The 12431-nt window shown below is 37.9% G+C and overlaps 1 protein-coding gene across 1 annotated transcript in view; it reads left to right on the top strand.

Annotated features, from left to right (window-relative positions):
• Positions 1 to 12143, top strand: part of LOC124543866 — a 38647-nt gene extending 26504 nt beyond the window's left edge. Inside the window, exons 3-6 of the mRNA XM_047122187.1 lie at positions 3398 to 3524; positions 5185 to 5330; positions 5571 to 5712; positions 11440 to 12143. Coding sequence (XP_046978143.1) covers positions 3398 to 3524; positions 5185 to 5330; positions 5571 to 5712; positions 11440 to 11656 — 632 coding nt within the window. The 3' untranslated portion in view covers positions 11657 to 12143. The remainder of the gene's footprint in view (positions 1 to 3397; positions 3525 to 5184; positions 5331 to 5570; positions 5713 to 11439) is intronic.
• Positions 12144 to 12431: the final 288 nt, after the last annotated feature.

The raw sequence follows: 12431 nt of genomic DNA, 5'->3' as shown, positions 1-12431 counted from the left end.
CGACCAACATATTGCTGTCAGTTTAACTTTTTCTTGCTAAACGAATGTAAAAAAAGTCATAATTACATAATTCGCTTTCGCCAGCATTTTTCCGAACCGATACGACCTTCAAAAACTTTCCACCAGGAGAGCCTCCTACTCGTTTGCCTCCTATATCTAACAATAATACTTATCTGAACAAACTAGAGGTAACATTATTTCCCAAAACACCGTTAAGGGTTTTAGTTTAAAAACGGAATCAAATCTCAAACAATGCAATGCAAACTAATACTTGGGTGTATGCGCAAAACTTACTAAATGATCGCAACCTTAATTGCAACGTGAAAACCAACCTCATTTGTTAAAACTTTGATTTCCTGTTCAGCTTATTTATAGGTCACTAATTGCGTTTTGCTTTTTGGTGGTACTATTATTGTGTTAAAATACAAAAAGTAAATAGCAGTTAAAATTTTTGAAACGTAATGTAAAGTACATTTACATTTTAACTTTAATTAATAAGTTAATTTAGTGTTTATACTATAAAAATAAATATTAAATTATTATTTGTCAGTTGTAACTATTTCCTGTCACACTAAATTCAGTTCACGAATTTTAAATGTGCCGATTAAAAGACATTTTAAAAATTCACTTATATTTCCTTACCTAGCGCATTTTTTTCATGGTCGGAAAAGTATTTACTTATTAACATAGGTGTGATACTTATTAAAAACGTGACCGGACTTTGCACGACGGCTAGGAAAGCGACATTCACTGGAATATTTATTCGACTACTAAAATTTAAATATAGCATGCCGTAGCTTTCACCTCTGACAATTTTAATTGCATGTTATTTGAGTATGTATAGAGTAATTAAAATTTCGTTTCATCATTACACAATTATGTATACATTATATGATTTATCATTCCAACGCCATTATAGTCCTGACTCTACCTTCATTTAGCTCTCATATTTAATGCATTAGTTGAAAATTAATAATTGCGTATAATATATATTTAGCATACAGAAGTGAAACAGATTAAAAAAGACAAGAACATAAATAACTTTAATCAGGATATAAACAACTTCAATCATTTACAAATAAACCAAAATAGTTCTAACTTCGAAAATATCTTAACATAAATAAATCACCAAATCATACATATTGAAGTTTACTTACTCAGTTGAGTTTACAAATCCAAATAAAACACAAATAACACTTATAACAAATTACAAGTCACGCTAATATTGACCTTACTGATCGCGCCCAAAAAGAAAGAATAGTGACGGCTTGATACGGTTTCGCGCGCTTTTCAGCCAGTTGCATAGTTAAAGGAATCTCCTAAATATATTTGTCTTCGTAACTAAAATTATTGCGACATAGAAAGAGGGAGAGAAGTAACAGAATCTAGAATCTGTTTTGTTGTCAATATCTAAATATTCTCCTTCAAATCTACTTACAAGCCTTTGAGTAATATTGAGTTTGAAAAGTAAATTGTAAAATTACCACCGGTTTGGAATGGAAGTTACTTCGCAGTCATTAACCGGCATAACCTAAGCTGGCCTTTCTCTGATTAATACATAATTTATATTCTGTATTGAAAACAATGAAAACATCAAACCCATCGCAGACAAGACCTGACAAATGCCGATACTGCGATCAATTCGACTGGCTACTCGATGACACAAAGGTCGACTAAGCGCTAGAGGCGCTCTGATTATATCTACTAGCTGCGACCCTGGTTTCAGCCACCACTTATATTTACCTAAGTGGAGAGTGCACCTATCAACATTTTTTTTATTTGAATAAATAGGTAAGCTGACAGGTAAATGGTGGCCACCTGATAAGTAGTCACCACCCCCCATAGACAATGGCGCTGTATGAAGTTACTACTTACATCACCAATAAACTTTGAGAACTAAAATGTTGCCATAGTTGGTTTACTCATCCTCTAAACCGCAACACTACAATACTGAGTACTGATGCACATAATAATGTTTAATATGTATATTAAAACTGTATCTATGAAATAAATATATCTATTTTTCAAGCAAGGAAGCCTCTATCTCTGAAATATTTGACTTACCGGCTTGTGTGAGTCTTACCCCTGACATGGTCATTTACAACACGAGTAATAGAGGCTACAAAATCGTTTTGATTTAACGCATCCGCGTTTATGAACAATAGCCTGTTCGCTCCCTATATTTCTCTTCATATTACTAATTTCTGTCTAAGCATTAAGCTAATTGTATAGATGAACTGTATTCTACTTCGATATGTGCTCTATATAATCATGTTACTCGGATAAAGAATATGAAATGATAGTTGAACTCAAGATTCCTGGTATATATTTATACGGATTTCGCTTTATTTTACAACTTCCAATAATCATTTCCATCTAAATATACAACACATATTTTATTTTAGTACATTTGAGATAAAAATCACATTTTGTTCAAATCCCTTTGTCATATGTGTATTCGAAATAAATACGAAAAACAAAAGCAGAATAAAACTTCAAATACAATTTTGGCGTATGCCGCAACTCTTTTGTTTAAAACAATACGTAGAATTATTTGACAAACAATACAACTGTCTGAGATAGTTTTAAATTAATTATATGTATATAATATATGATTTTTAAAAGTTAATATAATATATACAGCACAACATAATTATCATAAATGTAAATAGAATGTTCTGTAATGTAATGTTGTTGTTACCGTATTCGAAGCGCATCGATGACCATGCTTATTATACACATCACATATGAATCTCGGTATCAGTTACGCATAAAAGTAAAGTAAAAGTACAGGCTGTAAATTATCCACTGCTGGGCTAAGGCCTCCTCTTCCATTAAGGAGAGGGTTTGGAACATATTCCACCACGCTGTTCCAATTCGGGTTGGTGGAATGCACATGTTGCAGAATTTCGATGAAATTAGACACATGTAGGTTTACTCACGATGTTTTTCCTTCACCGCCGAGCACGAGATGAATTATAAACACAAATTAAACACATATTGCTTGTGGTGCTTGCCTGGGTTTGAATCCGAAATCATCGATGAAGATGCACGCGTTCTAACCACTGGGCCATCTCAGCTCTTCTCAGTTACGCATACACATACACAGAAAATTGGATGACAATTGTTCATCTTTTATCTCGTACTCATCGGCATTCCTGCCCTCTTATCTACATACATAAGGGCACATAAGGTCATTTCCTTATGAATTCGTAGGAATAAACGAGGACCAATTGCAATCTGGTAAACTTTTAATTTACGTTTTATTTCTGGATTTTGGAATGGAATTCTGGACGCCTTAACGAACGGAATAATGACACTGTTTTATTTATTAATATCGATTGCTTCAGCTGAGCTTATCGTGTCTATTGCAGTAATAAACATTATTTTGTTACAGATGGTGGCGGAGCACAAATAAATGAAGACAGCTGCGATCCTAGCGAGTTAAAGACCTGCGTAGACATGACACCGCGAACGCCGGTGGGCTTACCTCGCACAAGAGAAGAACTAGATGCCCATTGCCAGTGAGAATATATGATACTTTTTTATTTATTTTCGAATGTCGTATACTTTCTGACGAAATAAGCCTACGGAGTGATTAATTGGTGACAAATTAATGACGATTTCGAAGCAACCTTGTTATTTTACCGAATATAAGGATCCGAAAGGTAGTTTTTTTTAACTTAAAGAATAGACAGCCTGTATATGCATATGACCCACTGCTGTGTTAAACTTTTCTTCCCTTTGAAGATAAGTTACATCACGTCTCAAAATTTGTCATTTCCATACATTTAGTTTCCCTAACAATACTGTAGGCATACATATATTTGATTGTTACACACAAGTGTAAATAGATATTTAAGATGTTATAGCTTATGTGCTCGTAATTTAAATGACTCGGTCTCTCTTCTCATCGTAAAGAGCAATAAGTCCAAGTCGTTATCTTTAATCTTGTGCTGCTTTATTATTTTAAAGGTATTATTTATTTCAGCTGGTGTCTTGTATATTTACTTAAAATATAACAATACACAAAAAGTCATTTATCTAGAATATAAAGAGACTTACTTGTACGAGTATTAACCGCACACATTAAAGTATAACTATAATTTAAATTTTTAGAAAAGTTCTTTATGGTTACTTTAATTTAACGATTGTTTTTCTTTCATTTCTAAGTTTTCTTTATGGATAGCTAACAAATGAAGGTTTGCCTTTATGTTTATGTAGGTATACTCGTATTATAAACAAAAAAAGCAGAAAGTATAACAAAGGCGGTCTAGTCGATAGAAAACGATCTCTTTCAGACAACCTTTGGGCATAGAACTCGACTTAGTAGCAGCGTTCAAGTGTACATAACAAGGGGGTATTGATTTAAATAACAATATACCTAAATATTTAGTCAGGTCAATAGAAAGGTATGTTCTCCGTGATTCCTAATTTGGAGCACACTTCAATTACCTATTATTGAAACAATAAGGCCAGTTATATTTCAGTAGAATATAAATAGAACAGAACAGAACAGTCTATTTTATTCGATTACAAATTAATAAAATTTGTCTTCCTTTATATATATGTAGAGTATATAAAATAAACATCATGATAATATTATAAGCTTTAAAGTAAATAGTGTATGCTCATTACTTGATACAGATAACAAATAAATGTCTCAAAATATTCACCAAAATAATGGAAAACAAACATTGATAATATATGTGTAAGCACCGACTCTCCTATATAACTCGCTCAAATAATATGAGAGCCTTAAATGTTTATATATTCCAAAAATATGAGATAGCCGAGTAGCTAAAACACTTGATTATTGACCTAAGATTGCGGGATCAGTGGGGATGTCCCAATAAAGTCTACAACCTGCGTGTTTCGGTTTAATTTGTTGCATTAGTGGCATGCAACTAGTATTTAATTGGCTTAAAATCGGTCTGCAGTAGTATATAACAAGTACTATACTTCTGACCGACACAGTTTCCATGAACATTTTTATCGTACACTAGACGAGCTAACTCAAGAAATGTAATATCGGTCATTTGTGTCCGTAAGCACAACTTCACGCTCTATTTGTAAAATCTGATGGAGTATAATTATATTATATTAATGATGCCACAGATCAACTAGTATTATTAAAAAACAAACATCCATTTTTATAATGCATTATCTTTTATAATATCTTAGGGCGTATCAGACGGGTATGGCGTGTATGGATGCATGGATCAAACGGTGTCTGCCAACTGACGGTCAGAAATTGGTACAGCAACAAATCGGCGGCGCACGAGCACTAATGCGATTCTTATGTACCAATGAAACAGCGCTACGGAGAGGTAAGATTTTTATAAATGTATGCCATGGTGATTCTTCTTGGTGATTGGTACCACACATCAGATATTCTTTCAGTCCCAAAGGTTGGTGTTGCATTGGTAATGTGCCATGTCATGACATGACATATAGTCTCATTGGATATCATAGCAAATGCTCCACTAACCTTGGGAACTAAGAAATAATGTCATGTATCTGGTTTACTCCATTACCCATTAGGCATGTTTTTGAAATTTTCTGTACAGATTTCCTAAAGGAGCCAACATGTTGGGCATTAGTGTCACCGGACTGGTCTCGGTGCGTTGATGAACTGCAGCTCGCTGTGCGCGACATCTCTGAGCGCTCTCACCACATAGTCTACTTCAACAAGAACACGGAACTGTGCTGGTAACTCGCCAAATACTTCGAGAATTATATTAAGAACCTTCTTACGCGAAATGCGACAACAGTGTTCCTATATGATTAATAAAATCGATGAAAAAAAATCAAATTAAAATATAAAACGTTCTACATTTACTTTACTTTATGCAAACTTCATAAGAATTAAAATTTCTTATTCATTAAATACTTAATATTATTATATCACAATTCCCAGACGCCACGTCTATGTAACCTATTTAACAAGAATAGAGGAATCTGATTTCTTCTCTCAATCTTTATTTTTCTTTTCGCAAAATTGTAAAGACTTTATAACGTTTAAATAGAATTATTTATTTATTAAATTTACAGATTATACTTATAATTAATTATTTAGACAACTTTAGTAGCTTTATTTTTAATAATAATTATAATCTACATAGTATTGTAAGCCGCGTTTATCTGTACTAAATATGCGATATGCTTCAATCAACATAGTATATATTTTTAGCAACTGTTGATAAGCTCTTGAAATTAAATAAATGTGTAATGTTTATTGCAGCACAATATACCATGATTGTATTATCGTAATTGACTGTGTCTCTCTGAATAATTTAATGTCGATATCCAAAAAAGTGATTAAACACTAAAACGTAAATTTATATTTTAATTAGAAAATTTATATTTTAATCATACTGGAATTATTTTTTGGAATTTTATACTTTAATTATATTGGAATTAATTTTTGGAATTTTATAAAAGTAAAAGTAAAGTAACAGCCTGTATATTTCCCACTGCTGAGATAAGGCCTCCTCTACCATTAAGGAGAGGGTTTGGAACATATTCCACCACGCTGTTCCAATGCGGGTTGGTGGAATGCACATGTGGCAGAATTTCGATGAAATTAGACACATGCAGGTTTTCTCACGATGTTTTCTTTCACCGCCGAGCACGAGATGAATTATAAACACAAATTAAGCACATATATATAGTGGTGCTTGCCTGGGTTTGAACCCGCAATCATCGGTTAAGATGCACGCGCTCAAACAACTGGGCCATCTCAGCTTGGAATTTTATATTTTAATTATATTGGAATTACTTTGATTCTCAAATCGTTTCGCGTAAAATTATTTGGTTATTTGAACTTATTTCATGTTAGACAAATGCTCTGTTGAAATACGGTTATTATTTAACTTTTAACGATGTAACATTTGAAAACTTTAAATATACAAATTGTCATCACAGCTGGCATTCAGTAACATGTAGTTATCAAATTATAAAGACGATTTAAGTCGGTAACTACATGTATATGTACATACTTTATAATAATTTATTTAGCCAGATTGTTAATTGTCAGTGAATAAAAAATATGAACGGAGTATTAAATTTTCCTTGGTGGTCTGGTGGCTTTTGTGTGTCTAGGTAGCTTCTACTCATTCAACTCACACCAAATAGCAATACCAATATAAGCAGCTAAAGTACTTGGGCGCGTGAGGAGAGTGCCGCCGCGGATTCGCTTCGACGAAGAAGACCGGGGAGAAGACAGCAGCGCTATGCGCAGCTTCTCCTCCAGCTGTAAACGTCGCCGGGAGTAGAGATGTTCTCTGTACCCCGGGAACTCCTCTAGCTTGGAAGCCCATGGTGGGCCAACCGTCGGGGCGTCACGATAGAATGCGTAAGCGATCCCGTGATGCCCCCCGTAGAGACGGAGTGGGTACCGCTGGTTTATTAGTGGGTACTCCGGTGGAAAATCAGAAGTAACGACGGTACCACAAACACCCATACCCAAGAAAACATAGAAAACTTTTTCTACATCGACTCGTCCGGGAAACGAACCCTTGGACCTCGGAGTGGCGTAACCATGAAAACCGGTGTACTACTCGACCACGGAGGTCGTCGATGCACTTTAGATTAGTTTAAAGGTTGAGTGAGTCAGTGTGAGTATACGCCCAAGCACCAAAACATCTTACTTCCTAACGTTGGTGCCTAGCAATGAAATAAATGCTTTTTTTTTATGGCACAGGTGGCAAACTAACAGGAGGCTCACCTGATGGAAAGTAACTACCACCGCCCATGGACATCTGCAACACCAGGGGGCTTGCAGGTGCGTTGCCGGCCTTTCAAAAAGGAGTGCGCTCTTTTCTTGAAGGTTCCCATGTCGTATGGGTTCGGAAAAACCGCCAGCAAAAGCTGGTTCCACAAAGTGGTTGTGCGAGGCAGAAAATGTCTGAGAAATCGCGCTGTTGTGGATTTTCGGACATCAAGGTGGTGCGGGTGAAACTTAATTTTGGCGAGATGTCCGAAGGTAAAATTCAGCAGCCGGGATTAATCCGAACAATTCCTCGGAACATTCCCCGTGAAAAATTCGGTAGAAGATGCAGAGTGATCCGACATCTCTACGCAAAGCCAAAGGATCAAGGAGATCGGTAAGGGCTTGATCGTCGATAACTCGAGCCGCTCTACGTTGGATGCGGTCAAATGGAAGGAGCTGGTACTGGGGAGCACCCACCCAGAGGTGAGAGCAGTACTCCATGTGAGGCCGAATTTGCGCCTTGTAAAGTTTTAGGCGATGGGCCGACGTGAAATACTGTCTCGCCTTGCTGAGCACGCCCAGCTTTTTTGAAGCCAATTTGGCTTTGCCTTCCAATTGACCGCGGAACTAAACGAGGCTCGAAATATCAACGCCAAGTATTCCGATACTACCTGTGGCGGCTATCGGAATGTTCTCAAATCGTGGAGATACGACAAATGGTGTTTTTTTAGCGGTTAACGAGCAAACTTGCGTCTTTTTGGGGTTGAAATGGACTAGATTTAGCCGGCCCCAATTCGAGACTTCGTTTAATGAAGACTCGATTTCAGACACAAGTTTGTTCCGGTTCTCTTCGACGTTTTCCCGAGAAATATTAGCGCGGCCGGTGTATAAGGTGTCAACGGTACTGTCGTCTGCATAGCAATGAATGTTCCCGATTTGCAACAAATCATTGATATGCAGAAGAAACAGAGTGGGTGATAGAACACAGCCTTGTGGAACACCAGCATTGACGAATTTTAAGTCCTCCATTATCTTGGAGAGCAAGGAGGTGATGGCTATAGGCCTATAATTGGACGGGTCTGAGCGGTTGCCTTTTTTAGGGATCGGATGCACCAAAGCTGTCTTCCAAGAATTCGGGACGACGCCTAATGTGTAGGATTGCCGGAGAAGACGCGTTAAGACCGGTGCAAATTCGGGAGCACATATCCGTAGCACGATTGGAGGGATACCATCGGTATGAATGTCCAAGGAAAGAAGTGCTTTACGAACTGCACTTTGCCGGAATTTAACCTCCGGCATCGTGGTATCACACCGCGGAATTGTTGCTGGAGATTTTCCTTGGTCATCCAGAGTCGAGTTCGACGCGAAGAGAGAGCCTAAAAGATCAGCTTTCTCTTTCGCGGTATGGGCCAATCACTGACTCACCGTCCCTGTGCAGTGATGGAAAAGAGGGCTGACAGAAATTCCCTAAGACAGCCTTAGCGAGAGACCAGAACGCTCGTGTCCCTGAAGGGAGACGCACCAGTCTCTCGCCAATTCTGCCAATGAACTCCGTCTTCGCCCTAGCAATCACGTTTTTGAGGGACCTAGAGGCAGAGTTATATTCCTTTTTTAATGCGCTGATATTTACATCACGAGACGCAGATGCATTAGCCCAGGTTTGATAGAACCAAGGCTGGGACTTGCCATCGATGGGTACTGCAGAGTAAGGAATGAATAGTTCCATACCCTGAAGCACCACATCGGCAACAGAGTCAGCAGCAGCGTTCGGATCATCCGGCGAGAAACAAATCTGCCCCCATGGGTAAGATGCAAAAAAAGACCGCATCCCATCCCAATCTGCTGACTTGTAGTGCCATACTCGGCGGCACCCAACAAAGCGAGGCCGTGAGTAAAGTACAACCGGCACTGTACTCCGGACGAGACAGTGGTCAGACGAGCCCAGAGGGGGATCGACGATAACCTGATAGCCACCCGGATGCGAAGTCAGCAGAAGGTCCAACAGGGAAGGTGTATGATTCTCCACATCCGGTATTCGCGTTGGCGAGTTGACCTGTTGTGTCAGATCATATGCTAGAGCGAAGTCCAGAACAGATCTACCCGCATGATCGGTGGTGCGTGAGCCGAGCCATTCTGCGTGGTGAGCATTAAAGTCACCCAGAATAATGATCTCTGCGGATGGAATCTGCTGCAGCACGGAATCTGTAGCCATTTGGACGTGCTCAACCAGTCGGTCGGTTTCGGCATTACCGCTATGGGACCTATAAAGGCACGCATAGATTCTCGGATGGTCATCGCAGTCTACACGCAGCCAGATAATCGATAGGTCCTGTCCTTCAAGGCTGCCGAGGCGACTAGAACAGATATCATCTCTGACGTTAACGCATACCCCAGCTCGTGGTATAAAAGAATGTTCCAATTTGTACCCAGGGTACGAGAGAAAAGTCGTATCGGCAGGAGAAGACATCTGGGTCTCGGTTAGAAAGAGCAAGGCCGGCTTCGCCGTTTCCAGATGGTAGTGAACGGCGTTGAGGTTGGAGTTGAGTCCCCTTATGTTGCAGAAGTCCACAGCGAGGGTGGTAGGGGTTGCCTTATGATGCCTGCTCCGCTTGCCCCGAACAGTGGCGAGCGCAAAATTGCCCCCCCCCCCCAGAATTCGGAGGGCAGCCTGGGCATCCCTGCTCAGATGGTGTATGTCCTGAGCATGGATGCCCAGAGAGGGATTCTCCACCGCTGTCGCTGATGGTACCCTCCTGGGGTAATTTTACCAAATTCTGCACAACCATCAAGTTTTGGGGGGAGGGGGATTGGGCCTCCGGAACTCTCACTTACTGGACGAAACGCGGTAGTATAGCTACCACTTTACGCTGATTTTAAGTGAGAGAGTGGTACTTCCCTGGGCCATTCGGCTGTATACAGCGTGGCACTACCACTTTATAAATATGGTTAAATATGGTTGATATATCAATAGCTCTAATACTAATAACTGGTGACTACTTACTTTTTTCGTGGCCCACTCGCTAATCTGACAACTTTTGGCTTTACCTATTGTTCCTAAAGTTTTGTTCCTCGTTATACGTCGGTAACATTCGTTAAATTAGATTGATGAAGAGATTTCCCCTTAAATATATTTAATGGAACTGTTATACATTGGTTGATTTGCACATGTAGCTGTAGAATATATACATGTTATATTATTTATAACGAAATATATGTATATATTTATATATTTCGTTATAAAATGTATTTGCAGCATTTCCACAAACAAATTGTTATGATATTATATTTTGTGGTTGACATTTATTTACGGATAAATTTATGTACGCATTGACATGCGGACATTTATGTACGCATTGACGATGTTATAGTTATTATTTCTTACAGCGTCATTGTCTATGGGTGATGGTGACCACTTACCATCAGGTGGCCCATATGCTCGTCCGCCAACCTAATCAATAAAAAAAAACCAATTAATGATTTTGTGAGAACGTGTCACTCACAACAATGGCGTACAAATTTATAACTCCTAATGGGCAACACATACGATGTTACAATAACATCAGAAAGCTTTAATTGTAATTTATTTGATGAATACGTCGTACTCACCATGTTGGTTCGCATAAAGCCCTACCACAATTGTTATAAAAAAATAATATAGACATGGGTACTATACTATTTATTTATGCTAGTTACTAGTTTAAAAAATACGGTATGTATTGTTTTAGTGCCCGTGACGCATTCGTCGCATGCGTGGCAATGGCTGGACGAGCTTGTTCCGCCCAAGCTGGAAACCTGCTGCGTCGTATGGCGTGGGTGCTCGCCCAAGACGTAGCCGCTTGCAGCGCGCAGCCCCGCGCGCACTGCGCTGCGTCGCTGCCGCACATCGCGGCGCCGATGCTCACTGCACTATCCGGTGCATTACTGTACCCCCCAAGACTTTAAAACAATAGTTTAATTCATGTAAATAGTGCTTTACGTAATGGTGGTTCCTAGGATAATAATATGTTCTTTTAGCGCGTTACACGCTGATTATGTTGAGTGTAGATATTCGTAATAAGCTTAAGTAGTTGAAACAAAATCAGATTTAAACTTCGTTATTAATTTTGTAAAACTAATATATCACGATGATTGTAAAAAAATAATAATATCATAATAGAAAATTCGGCCGTTTAAAAGTTTTATAAAAAGGTAGCTTTAGATATTGTCGCATTGCCAAACGTGGGTTTGTGAAGTCGATGCTTGAATTTAAAGAACGAGGGTTGGATATCAATGTACATTTCTTGTAACATACTTAGATTTTGACAATTTTACTAATCTTATGTGTGTAAATAAGCCAACTTTGTATAAATGTTAATAGCTCAATAAGATATATTATTATTTTTGAGTTTTACTAATACTACTTACTCATTACTGTATTTAGTAAATCAACTTGTAAGTGTCAAAATCGACATGTTTTTTTTTTTTATTTTATTCAGTTTATTTCAAATGTTACGTTCAGTTTCAACTGACTTGTCAAAAATATTATTTATATAATTAAACAAATTCACATCATATTTTTTTTGTTCGAAATATGAATAATTGAACATTAGTATAATCATCCAAAACGAAATGAGACATTAATAGGAATAAAATCAATATATTTTGTGTTAATAGAAAACTAAACCAAATGTTCAATTGATGTATAATACCATCAATAAACGAATTGTATAGTAACGTT

The sequence above is a fragment of the Vanessa cardui genome, chromosome 3, assembly GCF_905220365.1.
Source record: "Vanessa cardui chromosome 3, ilVanCard2.1, whole genome shotgun sequence".
Taxonomy (NCBI): domain Eukaryota; kingdom Metazoa; phylum Arthropoda; class Insecta; order Lepidoptera; family Nymphalidae; genus Vanessa; species Vanessa cardui.
This window is presented reverse-complemented; position numbering and strand designations above follow the sequence as displayed.